A 26,394-nucleotide genomic window follows, 5' to 3' on the forward strand; every position below is an offset into this window, starting at 1 on the left:
ACCTAACTGAGATTGTGTCACTTCAGGACATGGTACAAGGCTAGGACTGAGCTGGCTGATCACTGTATCTTAGTCTTAATAGTGATTCAAGGTGCGTTTTCTTTCTTCATCTCCTGAATAAGGGTCTGATCAGAGCTGGGCCTGCAGTCTAGCTAAGTTACTGATACAAAGGGATAGTTCTAATCCTACTGCCAGGCTGATTTCAGCTGATCATAGGATGGGTGAGCTGCCCAGGCAGTCATCAGGAGGGAAGAGTGAGGCTGAAATGTCAGGATGGAGGTGAACAAACGCCTGTCAGACCAGTGCAAAGCACCAGCAATAACTTGATCAATGATATTCAGCTGGGTTTCAGATAAGCAGAACTGAAATAATAGAAAGTGGTAAGAATTGGTGGTGATTTAAAACGCAGCACAGCCCTTAGCTAGTAATTTATGGCTTGTATTTTTATGTGGCTTTATTTTGCTTTCAGTCAAAGCAGGAGAAGATGGCATGCCGAGATAAGAGCATGCAGGATCGATTGAGGCTGGGGCACTTCACCACGGTGCGGCACGGCGCATCCTTCACGGAGCAGTGGACAGATGGCTATGCCTTCCAGAACCTCATCAAGTGAGGACAAACAGGATTGTCTTTAACTTCAGAGGAAGAAATGGAAAAAAACCCCAACAGTTGTGTGTGATGTCTTGCACGTCAGAATGTGAGAATGGTGTGACTGATGCATGGAAGGATCAGATAGGAACTCCTGACAATGGGGAACTTATTCACACTGAAGTGAGAAATCCATTTCCACTGAAACTTCCAGAGACTTGAATTGGAATGGAATGGTTTGAGTTGGCCTTTGGGCTAACTGTTGTTACCTGTTGGGAATCCTCAGTGCACCCACCTGGCTGTGTAGTGCTTGGGATGGAGGGGTGGACCAAAATCTCACATACATCCTGAGTGAATCAATTTGATTTGCATCCTTGCATATATTAGTCAAAGAAGGCTAATTAGCTTGCCTTTTTTTTTTTTTTTTTTTTTTTTTTTTAAAGTAGAAAGTGGAGAAGCTTGAAAGAGAAAATCCATACTATTTAACTTGTTTTGCCTTCTGGTAACAGTGATCAAAGGGGCTGCAGAAACCTGGAAATGAAGATCAGAGACCCTTTATGCAGGATGTTAATGGAAATACCCAGCCAATTCCCACCTGGCCTAGACCTTTAAGTAGGACTTGGCAAATTAATTGCACTAGGAGAGCTATGTGTGATCCTTTAAAATCACAACACTCTTCTGTAGTGATAGGGAGGTGCAGCTCTTGTTAGGCACAGATTAAGGACTTCATAATTCTTCCTTAGTTTGTGCTGTAAGACATGGAAAAAATACTTCTGGAATACTTACCTGCAGTCTCAGTCCCTTTTTAAGGGGGAATTAGGTCTGCAAATGTTTAGGTCATTCAGACTTGAAATTTCAAGAGTGCTTTTATCACTGTAAAATGTTTCAAGATAGTCTTTTTGTCTTGGGAGAGAGATGGTTTCTTAGTGAAATCAGGAATGGTGCTGGTTATATTCCAGAGACTTTAGGATAGCTTAACTGTACTTTTGAAGTGTAAGGATACTTTCTCAAACAGTGCCAGACTTCAGGAATAGTTTTACCAGGAAAATCTGAGATTTAGAACAGAGGCTTCTAGGAAAAAGTGTGTGGAAAGTTAGTGACTTGCCATGGATCCTGGGATTCTGTGGGGTTAACAACTCCTTTGGATGTCCTCTGCATGGATTAAACCTTTTACTTACTGAAGGGTTTCTGTGAGCCAGGAAAAAAATCCCATTTTGTGTAAAAATACCTTTAAAATTCTGACTCATCATGTTTGGCACATCCCACTTTTCTGTACAAAAATATTTTGTTACAAATCTTACAAGTACAACTGATTTGAAATTCATGGCTCCAATCTGGTAAGAACAGATGTTGAAGACAACCAAGTGCACACCCTTAGTTATCTGTGTCATGTTTTTTTTTTTCCTCTCTCCTTTTCAGGCAACAGGAAAGGATAAATTCACAGCGGGAAGAAATAGAAAGACAACGAAAAATGTTAGCAAAGCGGAAGCCCCCGGCGATGGGCCAGACCCCTCCAGCAAGCACCGAGCAGAAGCAGCGCAAGAACAAGACCAACGGAGCAGAAAATGAAACGTAGGTTCTGTGGCCTTCTTGGTGCGTGGCAAAGCCACATGCTTTGATTAGAGCACAAAATCTCTCCTGGGAAATGGAATCTTGCCCTTGCCTCCAGGCTTCACTCCATGCACAAATGAATGTTGTGGAATTAGCCTGGCATTCAGCAACATCTGGCTCCAGTTCTAAATAGTTTTCATTGAAGTGAAAGAAGGATCATTGCTGAGTCCAGACTTTGTATGAGATTAGCTTTATTTTTTTTTTATGAGTCCAGTAATGTTTTTAGTATTCCTATTGTGTCAGGTTTGAAAAGTGGGGTCTGACTTTAGTGTTGCAAGTTCAGAATTTATATTGGTAGCCGGGTATCTATGGTGCTTTTTTTTAAGGAAAACAAAATTGTACACATTTAGAAACCTTGATATCTGTGTGTTTACTGTGGAGAATTCTGAGTTAAGAGTTTTGAAATAATTCATTTGGGATGCTAAAGGAATAAGATGCTCTCTATGTTATAGAGACAGTGCATTGAGCATTGGCCTGTTCTCCAAAACAGTTCTTCACACATACGTGACTCAGGGAAATGGTGGAAGTGCTACTCTTCTCATGGATTTTATTTTTTTTTCCCCTGCCTCTTTTGAAATTACTGATGCTCTAAGAGACTTGATATTCTTCTAGAGTAAAGCTGGGTCTCGAAAGAAATTTAAAACATTATTTTTTCAGGAGTTTCTGTGGCTTGGAAATACATTTAGTTATAGATTTAGCCCTGCCTTCTCCTGATTCCCTTTATAGACTTCATTTTATTGCTGTAGGTTAATACCATAACTCTCATTGACATTTTTCATTTTTCGTTATTAAATCTCCTGGGCTTGACTTGACCTCAGAGTTCTGGAAGCCCTTTGAATTCTTGGTCTTGATCTTTAAAAGGGCATGTGAAGCAAAAGCTCCCACTGCCTTCGCAGTCTCAGCAAAGATGGCAGAAGTCTGGGTGAATCCTGATATTTAGGGTGCCCTCAGCTCCCAAATGGGATACAGGTACCTGCAGATCAGGTGAGTTGTGGTGGAGAGCACTGGGTGCTTCCTGCAAATAACTAAGTTGGTTGGAGACATTTCTCCCCTTGTTCTGGCCAAGGGAGCCTGAAAAGAACTAAATAAAACTTTTAAGTCCTCTTTTTGTATTGCCAGGTTTGAGCTGGGAGAAGCAAATGGAATGTCTGTACATGGATATTTAGAATTGTTGCTATTCGTTGTGGTAACCTTTCACTTCCAAAAGGCAGGATGAGCTTTCCCCATTTTTGTGGAATTCTTTCTCTCCAGCAGTCTGGTGTAGCTGTAGTGTGGCTTATTCTGGAGACATGGCAGCACAGGTCCTGATGTGCCCTGGGAGTCCTTGTCATGTCTGTGATGCTTCTGCTTGTGCTGTGAGCCTGCCTTGGCATAATCCAGCTTTACCATGCTCTGCTAGGAAACCTCTTGGGCTCCCGGGTCTATTTCTCTGTTTCTTGCTGGTTTATCATTCTTCACTGATATATTTCAGGGTGGTATCTTTGTGGTTTAGAAAAGCTTCTTGTCATGTGCTTGATAAAAACTGCTTGCCAGGGTGTGGATATGGTTCATGTGGAGTGTTGTAGCTTATGTGAAAACACTGGGATTTTTGCAAGTCAGCTGTCGCAACTGGACTGACTACTTGCTTAATCATTAGTAATCCAGTAAGTGCATTTGTTGGACCATTGTGTATCAGGAACAAAATTTTCTGACTTCTGGAGGGGGGCTTTTCATTGTGGAACTCTTACATAAGAGGCTGACTTTTAGGCAATTTAAATATAAACGTTTCTAAAAGTTGAATGAGAAGCAGACAGCCAAATTCCTTTTTGATTTTTGGTTCCTCTTTGGTTCATGGTTGTTGCTGTGTCTTAAAAAGGAGAAGAAGGTCCTGTGATGCGAATTTAAACACAAGCTCTCCCAAAATGAGTTTCTAGCCTGTGAATGAGAAAAGAATTTTCATTCAGGAAGATTAATCTGCTGGGGCTGGTTGAGATTCATTAGGGCAGCTTGGGCAGCACTAGGGGTAGGTAGGGGGTTTCCAGCATGTTTCTGTGAAACGGGACGGTGTTTGTCTCACAGCCCCCTTGATTTTTGTGGTGGTTGCTGTGACAGGCTGTTTTGGGCAGTGTTAGCCTGGTGGTGCTCGTTACATCTCTGCCCTAATGAATGGACTGATTGATGGTGTTTTTTATTTGTGCACGAGTATATGTGCAAACCTTGTTGCTGGTTTATTCAATTGTCTCTTAATTCCTTACACAGCAACAGCAACCAAAGAATCACAGAATCACAAAGACCTAAACTCTTGGGACGGTCTTTTAGATTATCTGAATCTAATTAAAATTCAGGCTGCGTGTGCAAATTAGAGTCATAGAATCACAGAATATCCTGAGTTGGAGGGGACTCCCAAGGACCATCAAGTCCAGCTCAGGGCCCTCAGCAGTTTTATTTGAAATGAGACAACATGTGACCATTTTTGGTACTGGCTTTGTTTTATATGTATCTTTAATTTGTAATAAGTAGTTCCTTCTGCTCAAGATTCTTTCATAGGGAACTTGGCTTACAAGTTTTCCATTAAATTTATCGGGTGGCAACTGCTTTAGGCCTTGTTTCAAGTACATGGACTCTGCATTATCAACAGAGGGAAGCCTGGGGCATTTGAAGAGGAGCACTTGATGAGATGAATGCTCCCTCATCTCAATGTACTGAGTAAGGTCTCCCTGCACGGATGTAGGACTCGGCCCCCCCTTGAAAGAAGTTGAGGTGTTGATGCTCTGGAGGCCTCCTGCACTAACCCTGTGTGAAGTACTGTGGTAGAGCATAACTGCTCTTACAGGAATCCTCCTGGGATATGCTTTGAACTCAGTTTAGGTTTAAAAAAAGATATTCGTATGCTGTCACGTGCAGATCTTGTTTACGGAGTGAACAGATGCAGTTGATAAGGGCTTCATAGTTTTATGTTCACATGGGATGCTTTTACCAAATTCCTTGTTGGTAGTAATGAGACAATTAATATAGTGATTCATTTTTCTAATCCTAAAGATCTCAGCGTGTCATTGTATTTCACAAGTGATTGGCTCTGTCACTGTTTTAGTGTAAGGCTGTGCTTTGCCTCTGTCCTACGTGGCACGCTTGGCGTGGAAAAGACATTGAAAATGTTATGAAACTTCTTTTTACCAACCACCTAGAGCAGAAACTTCGCACATCATTTACTATCAATAAAATACGGATTATTCCCCTTATCCCATTGCTTCTCATAAGTACATGTGAAGTCAAAAATACAATAAAGTAAATTTCCCAAGGTTTCCCTGGAAGCCACTTGGCAGAACATGAAACAGGAAGAAGTTCTGAATCCCAGGTCATTGCTCTGTTTACAGTGGCTGTGTGGCCAGGTGTGCTTCTAGTCTCAGAGTGAATATATGTGTTGAAATTATCCAGCTTTTGTTACAAAGAAAAATTTGGAAATGAATCAGTAAAGCAAACTTTACATGGAAAAATAAGATGTGGAATATTTGGGGTTCACTTTTCTATATTTAGATTATGGTTTAGCTGTCGTAGTTAAAAGTCAATCAGTAGCCTAGATAGGTGTTATTAGGGACTTGGATTTGAAATTAATGTATGTTGTTGAGGTTTAAGGTTTTGTTCTCCTTTAGACTGATTATTAAAAAATACAGATTGCAGAGTTTATCTAAAAATTTCGTGCTGTTGATTTACTCTGTGGAGTTGTTACTTCCACTGACAATGTGTATTTGCAGATTGTTCACTTTATCACATCTTGAAACCTAATGTGTTGAGTCTCTCTTTTTTACGCAGGTTAACATTAGCAGAATACCATGAACAGGAGGAAATCTTCAAACTCCGACTAGGTCATCTTAAAAAGGTAAGAACTAGTTGCAGCAAAGGCTTTTTGTGCAGTATTCTGTGAACGAGAGCATTTCTCTGTAGAGGTCACTGCTTGTTTGATCATCAAGAGGGTTTTGTGCTTGGAAGGGATAGCCTCGATTTTGTAATAATTTTTTCAGTGTGGTGGTATTCACGAAAGATGTTCTTTGCTTCAATAAATAGATTTCTGTGTCCTTACAGTTAGGATTTCATGCAGAGTTCTGCTCTTTTGATACATCTTCTGTCACTGTGACCTGCCTGGTGCTGGACTCTGAATGTGCATGACATGGGGGAACAGCAAGGAATGGACCAAGGGGAGAAAATTATGAGAACACAACAAAAAAATGCAACAGTCAAAAGACTTTTGCAGTTCTTTGCAATATTGAGTAACCAACGTTATCAGTCCAATAAAATCTCTTGGGCTGTTGCAAACCAGTCCTGTTCAGGCAGCTGCAATGCACATTTGTTCTCAAATACCTTGGCCTCAGTAGGAACTGTACCTGCAAGTGAGGTTATATTTAGATAAGCTGTTGGTTACCTTGAAAGTGATTGCAGTGACCTATAAATAAGTTTTCTGGGACACTTCAACAGATGAAATACTGGGACAAAAAGTAGGTATCTTTTGCCATTTCCTGGTTAGGTGTGATCTCTGCTAAGGCCAAGGAGTTTTCTTTTGGAAGTGAACCAAAGAGGAAGCAAATGTCTTGCTGGAGTGCTGCTTCTTTTCTCAGGTGGTGCTCCAGCTCTACATTTAGTTTTTCTCCTATAATCTTGACACACAAGCAGAATGCAAGGCCTCATTAATGCCTCCATGCTCCTTGTTATTTTCTGTGGAAGGGAAAGTTACTGCACACCTGGAATCTGCTGGCAGTTTGCCCATTATGCTTTATTGACCTGTGAACAAAGAGAAGTGATACGGGCAGGGGAATGCTGCAGGCGTGCTGGCTGCACAGCTCTCACATGGCTGCAGGGGATTAACTGCAGGTCCATGTATGCTGGCATGTAACGTTGGCACCCTGGAATGGAGGAATCCATTTGTAAATGGACCTTAATGGAAAATGAAGTAATGTGTTGGGATCGTGGCATTGTCTGAAGCTGCGCTTATCCTTCTCCACTTTTGGAAACTGGCTCATTCTTTATGTCTAAAAATAGAACCAGTTGGAAAGGGAAGGAGCAGAGTCACAAGACAGATGGGTAATGGTGTCCCCTGAGTCACATACACAAATTATACTGCTCAGGGAGCACGTTTGAATTGAGGTTTGCAGCCCTGGCCACAGTGACATGAATTCATTCTCATGTTGTTTTTGAGGGCACCAGAACTTGCAGCTAGACAAACACTATGTCAGAACTTCTACATGGCATTGAGGAACACTCTGACATGTTTGAGCAGTTACCACTAGTAGAACATAATGTCATTCTCTCACACTTCCCATCCTGTCCAGACGCTGCCCCATCTCACATTGGCATCATGACATCCCTGCTCTTACTGCTGAGGCTGTCTTCTTTCTCTTGTCCCACCAAAACTGAAATTCCTTCAAAAACAGCTGCAGTAGCACTAACTCAGGGAAGGAGCAAGACCACAGCAACAAGGCTTCTTAATTACAGAAAGCATTAGAAACAAGGAGGTGTAAAGATGTGTCTCCTCCTGTCTGTGTAGGTGTGAACAGAATTACCCAGTCAGTTTTCATTCCTGTTACTTGCCACCTGACTGCGAATTGAACCTGACCATCTCTCTGATCTCCCAGACAAGTTTTGTGCCAATAACTTCTTCAGAAGTGGATTTGCATTTGTGTTTCCATAAATCAGGTGGAAACACTACCTGCAGTACCTTACAGAGTGTTGTGTTTTCGTTTTGGTTTTTCCTTGTGCAGGAAGAAGCAGAGATCCAGGCAGAGCTGGAACGGCTAGAGAGGGTTAGAAATCTGCACATCAGGGAATTGAAAAGGATACACAATGAAGATAATTCACAGTAAGTACATGGGATTCAGGGATGAGAACTTAAAGTTATTTTTTATTTGTTCTCTTCATAATGAGAAACAATCTTTTCATAATGGGAAACACTTAATCCTTTTAAAATTGATGTTAAAACTCAATAGTCACTTGATTGTGGGGTGGTACAGTTATAGTTTGAAGTTCTGTAAGACAAAGGCTTCCAAATGCATCAAGGTACCATTAAATAGTCTTTCATTGATGCAGAGTGATCAAATAGCATCAAATGTGTCGGTCATTAACACGATTGTAATATTTCTCTGAAAGAGAAAGCGTTGTTTCTTAGCTGTGAAGTAGCTGTGATCTATTGTGCAGAGGATTTCATTATTTCTGTCTTCTCAAACTGTCTTTCTCACCAGATTTAAAGACCATCCAACGCTAAATGATAGATACTTGTTGCTACATCTTCTGGGTAGAGGTGGCTTCAGTGAAGTATATAAGGTAACTTGGAAGTGGCAATCTGGCATAATCTGGATCTGCGGGAAGCAGAATTTTTACACTTTTTTTCTCAGTGCTGTGTGGGTTATGGAGGGAAAAAGGGAGGACAAAGCTCATGGTGCATCTGGCTTGCATTAGACATCAGAGTTGAGATTTTCAGGTGCTGGCCTTGTCCTCAGAGGTCAAATTTCCTTCAAATGTGTGTCAAAGAATGTTGTACCAAGTCTTCAATTTTTGTTAGGACAGAGAAGCAAACCACTTGTTTCTTCAAATGCTTCGTACAAATACCTGCAGTGGCTAAGCCTTACTGAGATGGCACAGCAAGTCTGAACATCTCTGTAAACAAGAGAAAATAGCTCCAACAATAAGAGCAGAGCCTGTACTTCCTGGGGGTGTAAAGCTTTGTTTCTTGTGTCTTCATTTTACCCTCTGAAAAAGCAGACCGGGGGGGGCAGTGTGTGTGTGTACTGTTGGGAATTCCTTAGAGCTGAGGATTCCTGGTATGTCAGCACTCTTGACAGCCAAGACCTGGGATGCTTTGGTGCTTGCTATTTGACTATTTCACTTAGAGCCATTCCAGTTCTCAATATTCCCTATCTGTACTCAGAAGTTTTGAATTCATGTTGAATTTGGCTAGAATGGAAATAATTGTGCCAATGTAAATATTGGAAACTTCGTGGTGCTTTATTATTTTGATGCAGCACAACAGTGGGGGCCTAAACTAAGGGGGACTAGACTGTTCAGATGGGGGGGAAAAAAGGAGTGTGAGCTGTGTGCAAGTACTTTGAGCTCCTTTGCTGACTAAGCAGAAAGTTTTGGCTCCACAGATGAAAGCAAGAGGGTATGAATGTTTCCTACCTGCCTGCTCTTAAGAGTTATAACTGTTATTAAAACAAAGAAATGCTTAGCCCTTCTTCTCCAGGGTCTTGGCCAATCTATTAAGCATTAAGAATTAAGTAGACAACTTTTGAGATGAACACACATTATGCCTGTTTGCTTACCGCAGCATTTTGTCCTGTCCTGGAAATTATGAACTATTGCTGCTCTCAGGCAAGGTAGAAGATTTCTGCATTGCTCCTTGAGTGCAATTTCAGAGGTCCATTCTTTAAAGACTGTTTAAATAATAAAAAAGTGGAGGTAAGAATAAAGCACAGGATCACACAGCTCTGCCATTGAATTCTCCAGCTTTTCTATGTGCTGAAACATTATGCTCCAAGTTGGAAAGCTGAGCTACATGCGTGAAACAAAGCATTGGAAAATGTTCTGCATTTTGGTGGGTTTTTTTTATTAACACAAGTGTAGAAAATGAATTTTGGACTTTGGGAAATAATGGCAGGGTCTTTCCCAGGATAAAAACTGTCTATATTTTGGTCATTTGGTCTTCCTGGTCCCTTTGTAGCTCTGATAGTAAAAAGTCAAAATCAATGCAGCGTGAGTTAGATTCTGTGGGGAAGTCAGATTGAAGCACAGAATATTCAGTTGTTTCCAGAGTTGCTTAAATTCGTTAGTGAAACTTACTACATAAAAATGTGGGTTTGCTTTCCCTCACTATGTTGTAATGCTGATTTCCTGGGTGGGGATATTGGTTTATTAGAGCTTGTCAGCTTTTGCAGTGTTAACTTGAGCCTATGATTCCTACTGATTTTCAGCTCTTCTCTCTGCAGGCATTTGATTTAACAGAACAGAGATATGTAGCTGTGAAAATACACCAGTTAAATAAAAACTGGAGGGATGAGAAGAAAGAAAACTATCACAAGTAAGTGAGTTTGTAAAGCAGCCAGATGTGTTTTCCGGTTCCTCCTGCATTTGGTTATCCAGTGCCTGTGAACAGGCTGCCAGTTTTTTCCTGTGTTTGCCACATTTCAAAAGCTACTTTCTGTCCCAGTAGCTACTTGCAGAAGTTTTGGTCAGATTAGAAATGTTCTAAATGTGTGCATACACACAGAGAGTTTTGTATAAGCCGTGTGGCTCTGCATTTTAAAGCACCAGCTCGGTGGGGAAAGTGCTGAAGTGGCTTCCCTCTGAAATGTTCAAGCAGTTTCGTGGGAAATGGTTTTTCCTGCCCATCTTTCAGGTTACACACCTGCATTGTGCTCCCTGGAAGTCATCCCCCTCCCTGTTTCCTAGAATAAGTGATCCTAATTGTGTCTTTCCAGTACCTGAAGGGAGCCTGCAAGAAAGCTGGAAAGAGACTGTTTACAAGGGCCTGGAGTGACAGGACAAGGGGGAATGGCTTCAACCTGACAGAGAAGCAGGGTTAAATTAAATTTTAGGAAGAAATTCTTTACTGGAAGCCTTTTGCTGTTGGTAACTCTTGCTCCCTAATGCCATGGGTTAGCTAATTCTGCAGACTGACAGCTGAGCCTTCTCCATAGGACTTCCAAGATAAAGCTGTGTTCTTAATTCCTCAACAAGTCACTGGGACAAACCAAGCTGAATTTGAAGCCTGGAAATTAGGCGGCTAAGCATCATGGAATTCTTCTAGAACTTGCTGATTTTTGTATTCAGCTATCTTGGATCTCTTAAGGATTTATGAGATTATTCTATTTTGGCAAGCAGTACTATTAATCAAGATGAGTTATTTTGTAGCATTGCCAGGGTTGGAGCTGCACTTTGGTTCTGTGATTTGCAAGATCTGTTCTGTGCAGTTCCTCCTTCACTTGCTTTTTCTGAAGCTGTCTGAGGAACGTGCATGGGCTTGATTGAAGCTGGATGCTGTGTGGTATGTCTGGATTCAGTATCTGGAGAAATTAGACTTAAGTCACTTGTATGACTAATGCTCAGACTTTGCTGTTTTCAGACATGCGTGTAGGGAGTACAGAATTCACAAAGAACTGGATCACCCTCGAATAGTTAAACTATACGACTACTTCTCACTGGATACTGACTCGTAAGTTGTGTTGCTCTGTCCTTTCCCATGGTTTGAGCTATTCACTAAAGGCAAAGTATTTAAAACTTTCCAGGAGAGTCCAGAAAGTGTCCACACCAATGTTAGACTTTACTGCAGAGATAACCAAGGTGTACTTCCAGCATACGCTGGTTTTCTAGAGACTCCAGCTCACAAACCAGTGTGGTGTATTCTGTCAGATGTGGTGCTTTACTGGTAAATCCTGCTCTTGGCCCTGGGCAAATGCCACAGCTGATACAGCTTTCAGCCTCTGGGTCTTTAATGGGGGATCTCTGACCTTTGTATTGTTGAGCATTGAGGCCTGTGCTCCTGGTAGCTTACTTCTAGAAAGGGATTAAGAGGCTGAGGGACTCTTAATTTAAATATTGGCCAAATAGGTGAGTTACAGACAAGCAGTAACAAAGTGTTCTGGTTTCTATCAGGTGCCTTAATTGCAATAACTCATATTTTTCTTTCAGGTTTTGTACAGTGTTAGAATACTGTGAGGGGAATGATCTGGACTTCTACCTGAAACAGCACAAGCTAATGTCAGAGAAAGAGGCACGATCCATTATCATGCAGATTGTGAATGCTTTAAAATACTTAAATGAAATCAAACCTCCCATCATACACTATGACCTTAAACCAGGTATGCTGTGCTGACATGCTTAAGGATGCTAAGGAAATGTAATGGGTTACAGGTAATATGAGGAAGTTTCCTTTGGTCAGACAGCAAAAAGAAGACAGGGTTGCCTGGGAAAGCTAACTTGCAACAAGAAAAAAAACATAAAATGCACAGAACATTTGGAAAATGTGGAAAGGATGTTGTCTCCTGGAATTGCAACATAAAACAAAGAGGTGTAACATTGTTAAGAATGAGCCCTTGAACCCTGAAGTGGCTGTGTTCGTTTTCTTAATGTCTTGCTTGTATTCTGCTGTTGCAAGTTTCTGTTATTGCTTCATAAAGGTTCCTGCCATTACTGCTGTGCTTCATGTTCCCATTCTTCTGGCTTATTCTTTCTGTAATCATCTGGCTGAAAATTTGATGGCAGAAGCTAATTTTGAAATGTTCTTTTTTTCATATTGTGTGAGAGCTCCCAAAGCTGACGACACACAGTCAGACTGCTCAGGTCTGCCTTTGAGTTAATTCAGTTACATCTGCTGTGAAGAAGATCCTCCCCAAATGGTGGTGTATATTTTCCTTCTACCATTGGGGCAGAGCCACAAGGGGGAAAATGGAAATGCTCTGTTTTGGGATGATGCATATTGGCTACATAGCTTTTTTTCTAGTCCAGTAAATTCATCCGTCTCTTTGGGCAGTTATCCCTGGCTTGTCTCCCTGTACTGGTGGCACCTCATCATCATTGTGTAACTGGTTTGTGATGTGGTTTGTTGCATCAGCACGAGGAATGTGTACAGGAGATGGTGCTGTTGCACTGGTTGTAGTGACCCCGTTTCCTCCCTGGCTGTTCCCAAGTTGTCTGAGCTGCCTGCAGCTGCCTAGAGCTGTGATTCATCCACTGCCATCACACACGGTTCTGCTACTTTATTGTAGGCTTGGAGAAAAACAGTGATGATCTGACTTCTTGATGGGTTTACAAAAGTGTCTTGCCTAAGCAGTAATTGTCCTTTTTGAGCTTAGAAAGTCACTGGGGAGCACTGCCAGGAAGGAGAGTTTCTGGAATGTTGAGAGGACAGGGCAAGTCAGAACTTCTGGGCAGAATGAGTCATAACTGTGTATGTGTACTTCTCTCTTTAATCCTCCTTTTTGACCTGCCCGTCCAACGGGACCTTTGGGAGGGGTCAAAACAGGCTGGGCTTGAAGCTCATTTGGCTAACAGGGCTCAGGATCTGGAGGCTCCAAGCAATATGAGGTCACTGGGTCATTCAAGATGAGCAGATCAGCTCTAGCACTTGGCGGTCTCCAGTTGTCTCTGAAGTTCAGGGTTTTGAGAGTTAAAACATCTGGTGCACCTCACTGTAGGTCCCTTGTCCTTGTGCAGTGCAGGGCTCAATGCATTTTTATTCTTGCTAAATGTGTATCCTAAGGGCGTTTTCCTTCCTTTGTCTAGGTAACATTCTTCTAGTCAATGGTACTGCATGTGGAGAGATAAAAATCACAGATTTTGGACTTTCCAAAATCATGGATGATGACAGCTACAACTCAGTTGATGGCATGGAGCTGACATCGCAGGGGGCTGGTACTTACTGGTAAGCGATGCCTGGGACACATGCAAGTTAAGATCAAGAACAGTTTATAAACAGCTTTGGATGTGTGTCAGCTCTGTGTGTGCTGCCATTGTCTGTGACAGCTTGACACACTGGAGGTTTGAGACCCTGGAAACTGCTCTTGTTGTCACACAGCTCCTTTTGAGGCTGGCAGCATTTCACTGTTCAGTAGGTCAGTGTTTGAAAACCTACTCATATTCAAAGGGTTGGTGAAAAGCTGCATATGCTGCTGAGATAGCGAGCTCCAGAGTGGGGCTTGGCTGCTCTTTCACAGTCCAGAGTGGCTCTGTCTCGCATCTTAAACAAGAACAAGGGGAATACTGTACCTATTTGGAAATTCAGGTGCTGCATCAGGGAGATGAAAAGAGTATTCCTCTGAAATGAGGAGGTGAAAATCCATAGTTAGCTCTCAAAAAAGATGTAAAACTCACAGTGTTGTCTATAGCCAGAGCTTCACTTGAGTGTCGTGTTTTCAGCAATTCTTTTATCTTCTGTGCCAAGTGTCACTGTATCACCCTTGGCTGAGAGCAGACCCTTGGTGAGTGCCACCGAGTGTGACTCAGATGTCACCCAAGCTGCAGACTGTCACCATGGGCAACAGAACATTTGTTGGGGCATTCTGTGTTGTACAGCTTTGTTCTGTTCCTAAAAATGAAACTAGCTGTACCCTGAGTGAAGCTGAGTGTCTTTAACTGGGACATGGCGCATGGGGTTGTATTTCTAAAAATATGTATTTTGGCTGTGTGCTTTCATTGTGGAATTGTTGGCCAAGCCCTTTCAACAGCAAAGAGCAGTTCTGAAGGTAAAAGAGAATGGGTGGTGAAAAGAAACTGGCTGTGCTGAACTAGCTCAGAACACGAGTGTCTGGAGAGTCCTTGGGATCACTGTTCCCAGAAGGAGTAGCCAGCCATTGGTGATCTTGGCCCAGAGATGCACGGGAGTGAAATGGGACCCTTGAGTCCCAGGCCAGTATTTCATCACAGAATCTTCTGTTCTAAAGGAAATGATGGAAAATACTTGAAACTGCTGTTCATAACTTCTTATCGCTTCCTTCTAATCAGGTATTTGCCACCAGAATGTTTTGTGGTTGGGAAAGAACCTCCAAAGATTTCAAATAAAGTTGATGTCTGGTCGGTGGGAGTCATCTTCTATCAGTGTCTCTATGGCAGAAAGGTAAGAAGGTGCTTAATTCCTTTTCCTAGTGGTGTTTTGCAAACCTTTTTGGAGGCAGCCCAGGCTTATGCTTCCTTCTCCACAGACTTAGAATGTGCTCCCTTGTCTCCTTGCCATCAGTTTCAGGGCAGAGCCCATGCTAATGGAAGTGGGGAGCATAGACTAGGCTGTGTTGTGCTTTACCTTTGGCATTTCCTTCAGAAAAGACATTCTGTAGAACATCTCTTTCCACTGGGCATGTTCCCACTGAGGCCCTTTTGGGCAGGACAGGTGTGTCATTCATGGTCTGAGGTTTTTGGTCTGATCTTGGCTGTGACACTTTCAATGCCCTGAGTCTTTGTTGCTCTTGATGGCTGCAAGTGTTCAGGGGGGAAAAAAAAGTAGGTACAAAGACCCACTTTAGAAGCTTTTAGGGTGGCTTTTGAAAGGGAAGAGTGTGCATCAGGAAAAGGTGATTTGTCACGAGAAAAGGTAGATTTTTTTATGACAACAGGAGAGAGAGGGTGGAGAAGAGAAAGGATTCCATGGGCTCTTGTTTTCAATAGACCCTGGTACCCAAGTGTTATGGAAGCTGGGGCTGACACACGTGCTGTTCAGTGCTGTCAGTCAGACACATGGAACCAGCCCAGCAGAGATGAGTGGGTGAATCTCTGCCGGCTCAGATGGATGACAAATGCTGTAACAGACCCATGAGGTCTGGAAGCAGCTGGAGATCCCTGCTGGCCAAGCCAGACGTGTTCCAGCTTGATCCCTTTTGTTCAGTTGAGTGTGGGAGCAATGCGTCCTGGTCCTCTGGTATCCACAGCACCTTCCCAGCAGTTGTGGGCTGCTTGCCTGGAAAAATGCTGATGTCAGGTGATGATAAACAGTAGAGCTACGGGTTCTTTATGCCTGTCACCAACCTTTAACAACTTTTTTCTTTCTTTTGGTAGCCCTTCGGTCACAACCAGTCACAACAGGATATTTTGCAGGAGAACACAATCCTGAAAGCTACTGAGGTGCAGTTCCCTCCAAAGCCAGTAGTCACACCGGAAGCAAAGGTAAATCTGCTTGAGGGTCAGTGAGCACAGGCAGTTCCAGCCTCCTGATTTCCATAAAACCAGCAGGAATCCTGTGTTTAATGCTCACCTATCACACAGTGATCAGTGGCTTTGCATGTCCCATCCTTGGAGGTGTTCAAGGCCAGGCTGGATGGAGCTCTGAGCAGCCTGATCTGGGAAAGGCATCCCCTGCTCATGGCAGGAAGGTTGGAATGACATGAGCTTTAAGGTCCTTCCAACCCAAACCATTCTGTGATTCCATGATTACTGCAGCTGTCTGGCTGAGCACTGAACACCAGGTGCCTCTGCCTGTGCTTCTCCTGGTGCAAGATGAGCTTTGGTGCTGTGTCTAGGAAGGAATTTCAGCACTGGGGTTGTTGTCATGTTGGCCCCACTCCCAAAGAGTCAAAAGCTTCCTGTTTCTGTCATAAGAAACTAATGCTTACTTTGGCTTTGGGGTACTGCAGGCATTCATCAGGCGGTGTCTGGCCTATCGAAAGGAGGACCGGATAGATGTCCAGCAGCTGGCCTGTGACCCCTACTTGCTGCCTCACATCCGCAAATCTGTATCCACAAGCAGCCCAGCTGGAGCTGCAATTGCATCAACCTCTGGATCATCCAATAACAGCTCTTCAAACTGAGACAGAGTAATAGGCCAAAAACTGCTTGAGAAACCGGCAAAAAGACTTTCAGAAACACCTTTGGAACAGAGGAATCCACAAGGGTCTCAAGAAACCTGTACCAGGTGCTTTTTTCTCTTGCTTTTTTCCATCCATAGAGCATGACAACATCAACTCTCATCAAGAAAACCTTCGGCATCTAGCCCAAGCCATGTGGATAGGAGATGGCTTGAGGTTTATCCAGTCAGTGACCACAAAAGGGTGGCTGCTCTGAGCAAGGAGGGGAAACTGAAGAAAAAATACAGAAAGACATGGTTCCATGTACTGTGAACTTCTGAACATGCAGCCTTGGGGAATCCAGGACGCCGTGTGTGCTTCATATGAAGAATGTGGACTTTGGAAAAAAGACTGGGCTAGTCCAGTGTTGATATTTAAACATTGTTCTTTTTCTTTTAATAAAGTTTAGGTAACATCTCCTGAAAAGCTCGAAGCACCAAGGTTCAGCTGGGGATGGTATATGACTCTTTGCCCTTTGGAGGGGAAAAAAGTTGATCCTGCCTGTTCATGGCACTAGAGTTAGTGTTTTACCCCTAATTAATTTCAATTTTTTAAAAATAACAACTTTTTGGAAGAAAACAGTTTTCTGGTCTCAGTGAAACCCGTATTAGCAGGTTTGTGGCAGTGTCCATTCTGCAGCTGGTGCAGCTTTCTGCTCCTTTGGGGTGGCCTCTTAGGAATGATTCACCTTCTCAGGAGGGCAGTGAAGCCCTGGGAGAACAGGCCTGCATCACTCTGTGGTCAGAGTGGGTCACAGCTCAGGCTGCCATAACGTCTTAGCTGCTGATCATCACTCTCACAACAGTTGCACCTTTTTAATGCGTTGAAGTGCTGTTGTTTTTGCAGACCCAGCCCAACATGCTCACACCGAGCTCTCCACACTTGTGAGCCTGATCGTGGCTGGCAGGCAGAGAGCAGTCAGGGATCGGAGCACAGCTCAGGTGTCATCTGTGCCCAGACAGCTCTCTACTAACCCCGGTTCATGTTAGAGCTTTCCGAAGCTGCAGGCTTGTCTGCTCTTCTCTGTTTGGGTGACTTGGCAGCAAAACTTCCTCTCTCCCTTAACACTCCTCAAACTTGCTGACTCATGAAACTTGCTGCCATCACTGCATCCGATTTTAGATGGGAAGGAATGAGATAGTGTTCTTGAGAGGAGCAAACACCCGAATTATTGTCTCCCTCCTATAATCTGCCTGGTGGGGTCTTGTACCTTCAGCGGGATCTGCCTGCTGTGAAATGGGAGCCTCCCACTCCTTTTTATTCCCACATTGAAGGAAAACTGAAAACAAAAAATGCAGCACTTGAACATATGGCAGCCAGGTTGGACTGCTCCTAACGTGGCAGGAGTTCTTACCCAGAATATTTAAAATGCAGTGTTTAGGAGCAGGGTTTGTCCCAGGAGGGAGATGAGTGCTGCACTACTGCAACTCAGGGTGGTGGTTAAAAACCAAAACACCCTGTGCACACTTCCCAACCCAACCCCTGGACCACTGTGGGCTGGGGGATCCTTCGTGGGATAACTCCAGGATTGTACCCACAGCTGTGGCAGCCTGTGGGCTGTTTGGGTGGCTTTGTTACCCCAGTGGCATCTCCTGGCAAGTGCTGTTCTCCATCATGCACTCAGAACTGCCACTTGTCCACCTTATTGTACGCCATCATCTGCAAACACTGTGCTTAAACCTGATCAGGAACTTGTTAATTGAGAAATGGAGCAGTCTGTTGGAATTAAGCAACAGGCCAGGGAAGTGGACAACTCTGCTGCTTTGATTTTTCTTACTATTTTTGTAGTGACTCTTGGGCTTTTATTTGGATTTACTCCCTTGCAGCTGCATTTAAGGTGATGTCTAAACCTGCAGTGTTTTAGACAAAGAGTAGAAATACTGCATCTTTAAATCCTCAGCCATCCTCTCTTAGCCCTTTCCATGCCTCCTGTTCTAAGCCAGAAGTTAATTGTCCAGCAAGCAGCTTCAACGTTTATTCAGCCTCTGTCAGGAGAAATCAGGGTTGGTGCTTCATCCGCTTTGCTGAAACTGGTGATTTGGTATCTGTCCACATCGGGGAGAATTCTAAAAGGGTTTTTTCTATCCTGCTCCCATTGTTTCTTGGCCATCCAGTGTGTGTATCTCTGTGGGTGTGATTAGTTTTGTGTCAGAAGCATTTATTCCTGCTGTGCGACACCCATCCAGGGCCAGGGGACAGTGACGGCCTTTCGGGGCTGAAAGCAGGGAAGAACCCTGGTAGAATTCTGGCTGCAACACTTCCCTTGTTAAGATGGGTTTCACTTCCAGTAACAGACCCTATTGCCACACTGTTCATTTACTTAAAGTGTATGAAGAATTTGTAACTTAAACCAGGCCAGACTGTTTTGGCTCTACCCAACAGATGAGACATGGATATTAAAATAAGTTTTAAGAAACTGATTTGCTTGGCTTTTACTGTTTTTCTGCTCTTGGCATTGGCACGAGCTCTCTTGCAGTGGCTGCACAGAGATGGCACAGGACAGGATCAGGAAGAATGGAGGAAGGGTGCATTCCAGAGCTCAGAGCAGTGAGATCTCTGCATCAGACGGGGAATTGCTGAAAATTACCAAGTCACTTAATTACTGGTGTTGATCTTGTCCTGGAACATAAATTAGAAAGCTGAGGTGGGTTTGTCCCTCATTTCCTGTAGAGTAGCAGCTGCCTTTAGAATCCCTGTATATTGAGGACATAAAAAACCCCACCTTTTCTGTTGATGCAAATCTGTGGGTCACAACCCCCCATCCGCTCCCCAGCCCATGGACAGCCGCGTCTCCCCTCTCAGTCACCCACAATAACCAACCACACTGAGCAGTGACGAAACACAGCTCCTTTAATTTCTTGGGGCTAGGTCTTGGCAGCTTTACAAAAATACACAACAGAAAATGAAAAAGGACCTTGGTGGCTGAAGATGTTGAGTCTGTTTGTATCTGGACTGATCACTGGGGGGTGCTGGGGCCCGTGGTGCATCGAGCTCCTCTACAGGCACGGCGGGGCTGCTGTGCCGGGCATCCCCCAGGAGCCGGGGCTGTACCTGCCCCCAGCGCTGCTTCCTCAGGTGAACAGTCACCAGGCCCCAGGTTACTCTGCAAACCTGACCCGACCTTCGCTGTGCCCAAAGTCAAACTCAGTGAGTGCAAGTGAAACCAAACACTGAGCGAGCTCAGCTCCCTCCCTGCTGCTGCAGTCGATCATTTTTCAGCCCCCTGGTCTGGTTCAGATGATGTGACACAGATTTGGGCCAGGAGAGGCAGCAGTGGTGCTTCAGTAGCATCAGCAGAATCATCACTCTCCTGCATCACCCATGCAGGGGCATGTGCAGGACACACTGACACCTGCAGGATCAGGATTCACCAAGGGGCTGCCTTGCCGGATGCTTTGCCTCCTACGTTTGCAGTTGGGAGTTATGCTATAAATGAACTTCCCTCTGCTAAATGGGCCAGTCCCAGTTTATTTTGTGACCTGGCAAACCCTCAGTGTGAGCTTTGCAACCACTGCCAGTGTCTGCCTGGGGTCTGCTGCTGGAGGACGTTGCTTTCTGGGTGCTACACATGCTTGGCTCAAGCAACTTCAACCTAAACCTTCCCACTCCCAGCATGGTGGAGGAGACTTTGGAGTGTGCAGGAGCAGAATTGGGCACAGCCCTGACTCCCAGCCAGCCCAGACCTACCTTTGCTACCAAATGCTGATGCATCTTTGCACTGAGACTGATTTTCCACGGCTGCACATGGCTCTGCCTGTGGTCTCTGCTTCTCCCTGGCCCCAGCGCTGCCCTTGGGGACAGCTGGGTGCCCCCCCCGGCCATCACCCTGGGTGGGGGCAAAAGGCCAAACAAACATAGAGCAGCTCAGCCTCCCGTCACTACATTCACACCCAGGAATAGGCTCTTGGCCACAAGGACACTATTGTCTGTTCTGGGAGCGGGGCTGAGACACGCTCCCGTTCCATGCTTTAGCTGCGTGGGGGTGTGAAGGCTAGGAGAAGCTGCTGGCATGTGCTCCTCCACCAGCTCTGTGTGCTCTTCCCTGCTCCTCTGTGCTCCCAGCCTGCATCTCCTCCTGGGATGGGTTACTGCAGTCTTTCTTCTTCTCCCTCCATCCTTCAGCTGCAGACTGTGTTTCACTCACTCTGTTGCTATTCATTTCCAAACACATCAGTGAAGGGGAGGCTCAAGTGCTTTGAGCTGATTCAGGAAAGCCTGAAAACCGAGGTTATCCACCATCTGCCCACCAGTGTGGGATGACCCCCACCAGCCCCCAGGCAGCCCTGGCCAGGAGCTGCTTTCCCATCCTCTGTTGCTTGGGCTGCAGGGATGGTGCAGAGCAGTGCCATGGTCCAAATGGAGGTAAAACACAGGGATGGAGATAAAAACACAGGAATTAAGTTAAAAATGCAGGGATGCTGTGGGCAGCAGCAGGATGAAGACAGGGAGATTCAGCCTCATGTTCAGGCCAGATCTCCCATCCCCACCTGTGCTGCCCTGGGGAGCACCAGCAGCAGAGCTATGAGGTGATTGGCTCTGCTTTGCATTCAGAGGAAGAAAAGATCCAGAGCTCCGCTCAGCCCTGTCCTCTCCCAACCGAAGGCGCCAGCTGCGTGGGAGCCACGAGCACGCGCTGCTGTGTCGGCAACTGCCTTGCTCCTGGCTCAGCTCCGCATCGGGATCAGGACTCCAAACCTGCTTTGTTCAGCATTGGCTCATTCCAGCTCCCGTTAATCCTGAAAATCCATGAACTCACACCCAAACCCAGGAGAGTGGCTGGGATTGATGCCAAAACCCCTCCAGGCTAAAGGAACTGGTGAGGGATGGAGGTGGAAGGGGACATGCCCATGCCAATGAGGTAAGGCAGTGGCAGGGGTGGAAATGAAGCACCTGGGGCCAACTGGACCATGCTGCTCTTGCTGGAAAGGGCCAGGGAACAGGGTGAGATCTCTGCTCTGTGGTCCCATACCCGCTTCTGGCAGGAGGAAGATGCCGTTCAGGATGTGCTGTCCTCCACTACTCTCCAGCTGCTTTCCCTCCCCGCTCTGCAGCCCAGTTCTGCCAATTTGCTCTTGACTCATGCAGAAAAAGTGTTTTTCTAAAAGGCAGATTTCTTGTAAATGCCTGGAATTTCTCTCTGCCCCTTTCTAGGAGCCCTCCAGGGGAAGCCAGGCAGGAAGGAGAGGCAACAGGCTCAGAGGGCAGCACTTCTCCCTGGGGAGCCCCCAGCCTTGTCTCGCCCCCGCTGTGGAAGGCCAGGATCTCGGCACTGGCCCTCACAGGGCTGGAGCGCCCTGAAATTCCTCATGGCAGCTCCAAGTGAGCACATCTGGTTTTAATATATTTGCAGCTTGAACTTGCCTGACTTTTCAGGACTGCAGGAGAGAGAGCAGCAAAGAGCTCTGAAAGCTGCCATGTGGGGCACCCACAAAGGGACCCCCTTTGCAGTGCTGGGAGACAGCAAAGTTGGGAAGGAGGTCAGGGGGAATGGGGCTGACCAAGCACATTAAGGGACCCTGGCAAAGCTCCATCTGCTCCTTGCAAGACGGTTGCAAGGTTGGGTTGGAGGCAGGGAAAAGGCCCTTCATTTTGGCCAGGATCCCTCTACCCACAGCTGAGCCTCGAGCAGAGCCCGGGCTGATCCTAAACATCATGTTTCAGCTCCTGGGGGAGGAGCACAGGAAGCAAACAGGAGGTGCCTCCCTGACACTCCCTGCTCGGTGGAGCCTCAGCCACGAGCACGGAGACCCCTCCCACAGTGCTGAACGCTAATGAGAAAACCAAACCCTCAGGAGCATCAGTATGGGGCCCCGATGACAACCAACATCCCAGGGGCTGTGGAGGAGCTGAGTCCCCGCATGGTGTCCCCAGGCTTGTCTCCAAAGGGAAGGGTGCAAAGGCAAAGCTTGGGGATGAGTCCCTTGCTGTACCCCCATGGGGTTCTCTACCAAACCCCCCATCCCAGCGAGGAGATACCAGTCACCCTTGCTGCCTGCAACGCAAAGCCTGGAGCTTAGAGAGGGAGCTGGTCTGGCTGTTCCTGCCTGTCTCAAACAGAGAGAGTGACGTGGCCATTCCCTGCTGCTGCTGCTGCTGCCAGCGCAAGGGAGAAGGAGCCAGCAGACGCCAAGACGGCCTCTTCCCCAAGCAGTGACCTCAATGCACAGCGCCTGCCAGGTGGGTGTTGATCTTGGCCCAGCCAGTCCTATTTGGGGCCAGGATGAGGCCAAGGCGGCGTTGAGCTCCTGGCAGAGCCTGGCAGGTGCTGCTGGTCCCCAGCAAAGCAAAGTCCCTGACACCAGGGTCCCCCAACAGCTGCTGCCCACAGGTAGGGCTTTGCTCTCCTGGAGCCCTCAGTCCCGCAGAGAGCCATGGGCTGGGCGGAGCACCCTTGGAAGAGCACAACAGAGCAGGACATGCTGCCTCCCTGGCCATACAATAAATAGACCCTTAGAACCTGCCAGTCCTCAGAGGTGGCTGGTGGGGTGGTCAGACCCTTCCTCCAGAAAATCTGAAGGCTATAGATGCTGTTCTCATGGTCCACAGGTCCCTGAATCCTTTCCTCTAATGCCTCTAGCACAAGCAAACACCAAACGTGCCCCATGACAGCCCCAAACTCAGTAAGTCATGGGGTGCCTCACTGCAAATGAGCGCCCCAGGTCCAAATCTGGGGTTTCTCCCCCACCCCTGTGGTTGGGTCCCACTGCACATTGGTAACACATTTTGCAACTTGCTGAGCATCCTGACTGACCTGTTTTCTCCCAAGTGCTGCTGACCAGGTCAGACCTCCAGCCAAAGGCAGGCAAGTGGCTTGGATCTGTCTCCAGAAATGTTTTCCAAACGCTCCTGCAGGATGACTTTCACTGGAGCCGATGCTGTTTCACCCCATCCCACTGCAGCCCCTCCACTGTGACCACTCCCTACATGGGATGTTGCTTTGGCCAAAAACCAGAATTTCTTTTTCCAGTTAAATGACAGATACAGGTGCTCTGACTGTGGGAATCGGCTACTGACACTGAATATCCCAAGTTCTGGGTAATCCTGGGATGAGCCCATTGCTCCGAATCAGTCTCCCCAGGCAAGGAGCTCTCCTGAGATTGTGGCCAGTGGCGCAGTTGACTGTCCCTTGCACGCAGCATTGTCCCCTTGTCCTCATCTGGCAGCAACTCATTAGGGCCAGAGGGGTCAGACAGAACTGGAAACGTCCCAAGGGAAAACACATTTCCTCCCGATCCACTCTGTCGAGTAGCGACTCAACTGGTACTAAACCAGATCAGGAGAGCAGGCAAAGAGCTGTTGGCCTGTGTTGAAGAAATTAATTAAGAAGTGCTAATTATCTGCTAATCACACACAGCTTAGGGGCCTTCAAGACACAGGAGGTACAAGGCCAGGAAGTGGCGATGCTCCATGGGATCCAAAGCCTTTCGACTCTGCTGTGTCCCTTCCTTTGAATGGGTTCAATTTCCTTGAAAGGGATGTCAAGTTTGTCTGGGATGGGTGGAGGGTCCCACTCATGGGACTTCACAGCCCCATCATGTCCAGCCACTGGTGTTTCAGTGGGTGGCATCCCCCTGGAATGGTCTCCAAGTTTTTGGGATAGGAGCGAGGATCTGGATGATTCCTTCCTCTCCTCTGGGCTGTCATGCTTGTTTCCTGTGGCAGCCATGGAAGCCAGTGAGGTCTTTCTCTCAGTGTTGCTGCAATTAAAAAATAATCCCTGCCTTAGAAAACCAACAGCCCAGATGCTGATGTGTTTAATTAGCCCCCCCAGAGGGTTTGCATCCCCAAAGCCCATCGTGGCACCGGCCTGCAGGTCCTTCCTGCCCCGCTGGGAAACAACGGATTCCTTTATTTTCCAAAGAACAGCAAAATTGTGGCTGGCTCACACCTGTTCCTCACCCCCTCAGGGGTTTGTGCCAACTCAGGGCCAGATCCTGTTCCCTGCTCAAGGAAGCTCTGCCATCAGCTTGGTCTCATCAAAAGTATCATCTCCCCTGAATTTGTATGGCAGAGTCTGCGTGTCAAGGACTGACTGACCCTCTCTGCACTGCTCAAATCCCAGGAGAGCTCAAGGGGGTGAGGCTTCCACACCCTCAGGGATGCTCCCACAAGAATGGGCACCATGAGCATCACCCAAATGCACCAAATTGATGTAGAAAGCCAGGAATATGCCAACTTCCAGTGTATTCCATGTCTGCTGCCTTCTTTGGGTGGCTTTTGGGGCCATGGGCAGCCCTGCTGGAGTGGAGGTGTGAAAAAAAAGTTTAAAAGTTCTTTAAAAGTTTTAGAAAGCCTTTTATATTCACCTCCTGGATGTGGGATATACCTACATCAGATAGTGGATGTTCTTTGTCCCATGCCCTCAGCAGAGCACCAGAAGCTGGAGAGCTGTGCAGCACCCCATGGCGGGAGGGACTGGGCTTGTGATGGAAGGTGCGTGAGCTGTGTCCAACTTCAGCATCCACAGTTGGGCTGGGAGCTGCCCAGCTCTGTGCCACAGGGATGGACGGAGGAGGATCCAGCTGGCCTGGCTGTGCTTGGGATGAGGTAACTCTACTGGGCACCCAGAGGTGCAAGCAACGATGTGTGGTGGGAGCTCATGGCAGCCCTTGGCTGCTCTCCCCGGCGAGGTGGGGTCCCACGCTGAGGACTCGCAGCGGGACACGACGCGGGACTGGCGGCACCGTGGGCATCTCCCCTACACCCTCCGCCCCGCACCGGGGCATCGGGACCACCCGGGGTGCGGAGACGGCGGCAGGGACATTCTGCTGGGGCAGCCAGCCATCCTCGGGCGTCTGCAGGGATGCCCTGGCCAGGCTGGGCTTCGCTTCTACCACTCCCCCGCTTCACCCCCGGACCCCCCGCCCTAGCGATGCGCTGCAGCGGGCGGAGCCCCCCCGGGCTCGGGCCGCGCCCCGCTTTCTCGCCGCCGCTGGGCCGGGCCCCAGTCCGCTGACGCAGTGTCTGAGCCCGGCGCGCACGCTTCGTGTTTTTTTTTCTTATTTTATTTTGTAACATTTTATTTTCCCCCTTCTTTCCCTCTCTCTCCCGCTCGCGTCCCTCCTCCTCCTCCTCCTCCTCCTCCTCCTCCTCCTCCTCCTCCTCCTCCTCCTCCTCCTCCCCCTCCCCCCATCGCCCTCCCCGTCCCCGGCCCGGCAGGAGCGGCAGGAGCGGCCCGAGCGGAGAGGAGCGGAGCGGGCAGCGCCGGGGATGGGGCGCGGCTCGGCGGGACCGCGGCCCGACTGCTCCCCGCTGTGCGCCCCCCTCCGCGGCCCCCTCTGCTGCCTCCTCGGGCTCCAGCTGGTGCTCGGCGCTGCGCACCCAGGTGGGACCGCGCTCTCCCTCCCTCCAGTTTCCCGAGTTTTATTGTCGGAGGGAAAAGGGGGGGGCGAGGAGCCAAACCACGTCGAGGAGCCTCCCGGCCGGGTGCCCCCGGGGGAGGGGGCGGCGGGACCCCGGCGGCGGCGCGCAGGGCGGGGGGGGGCGTCTCGTTCTAACGCCGATCACATCGCTGTGGCTTATTTCATCGCGGAATGTTTTATTTGCTTTTACTACGGTTCGTTTTACTTCATCCCTCTCCGGTCGCGGTGCATTCCGCCGCGTTTTGTTTTCTCCAGTTTGGTCGCGCCGTGTTTTCTTCCCGTTCCGCCGCGTTTTCACTCCCTTTTATCACTCTTGAGTTTAACTCCCCGCGCCGAGCGGCCACGCAGCGCCGGCCGAGGCCGGCGGAAACGCTTCCGCGGCCGCGGGGGAGCCAGGGGGGCTCCGGGGCCGGGGGGCGGCTGCCGGCCCGCTGCGCTCCGCAGCCCCGCTCCGGCCCTTTGTCTCCCGGGGTGGGCAGTTCGTGGAGCCGGAGGTCGGGAAGGGGCCGAAGGGGTTTGTTGGAGCTTTCCTCCCTCTCCCATCC

The 26,394-nt window shown here is 47.3% G+C and overlaps 2 protein-coding genes across 10 annotated transcripts in view; both read left to right on the forward strand.

Annotated features, from left to right (window-relative positions):
- The window catches only part of TLK2 (tousled like kinase 2), a 43,215-nt gene extending 24,308 nt beyond the window's left edge, over nt 1–18,907 (forward strand). For 6 of the 7 annotated variants that reach the window (XM_032134410.1, XM_032134415.1, XM_032134416.1 and 3 more), the window contains 12 exons: nt 470–606; nt 2,005–2,157; nt 5,986–6,052; nt 7,926–8,023; nt 8,403–8,484; nt 10,146–10,237; nt 11,282–11,371; nt 11,848–12,017; nt 13,441–13,579; nt 14,659–14,770; nt 15,703–15,810; nt 16,278–18,907. In XM_032134410.1, coding sequence (XP_031990301.1) covers nt 470–606; nt 2,005–2,157; nt 5,986–6,052; nt 7,926–8,023; nt 8,403–8,484; nt 10,146–10,237; nt 11,282–11,371; nt 11,848–12,017; nt 13,441–13,579; nt 14,659–14,770; nt 15,703–15,810; nt 16,278–16,451 — 1,422 coding nt within the window. In that variant the 3' untranslated portion in view covers nt 16,452–18,907. The remainder of the gene's footprint in view (nt 1–469; nt 607–2,004; nt 2,158–5,985; nt 6,053–7,925; nt 8,024–8,402; nt 8,485–10,145; nt 10,238–11,281; nt 11,372–11,847; nt 12,018–13,440; nt 13,580–14,658; nt 14,771–15,702; nt 15,811–16,277) is intronic. The other variant, XM_032134414.1, reaches the window with a different exon arrangement.
- A 6,730-nt stretch (nt 18,908–25,637) lies between these two features.
- The window catches only part of MRC2 (mannose receptor C type 2), a 28,697-nt gene continuing 27,940 nt past the window's right edge, over nt 25,638–26,394 (forward strand). For all 3 annotated transcript variants that reach the window (XM_032134407.1, XM_032134408.1, XM_032134409.1), the window contains exon 1: nt 25,638–25,812. In XM_032134407.1, coding sequence (XP_031990298.1) covers nt 25,698–25,812 — 115 coding nt within the window. In that variant the 5' untranslated portion in view covers nt 25,638–25,697. The remainder of the gene's footprint in view (nt 25,813–26,394) is intronic.

Source organism: Corvus moneduloides, chromosome 26 (assembly GCF_009650955.1).
Source record: "Corvus moneduloides isolate bCorMon1 chromosome 26, bCorMon1.pri, whole genome shotgun sequence".
In the NCBI taxonomy this organism is placed as follows: domain Eukaryota; kingdom Metazoa; phylum Chordata; class Aves; order Passeriformes; family Corvidae; genus Corvus; species Corvus moneduloides.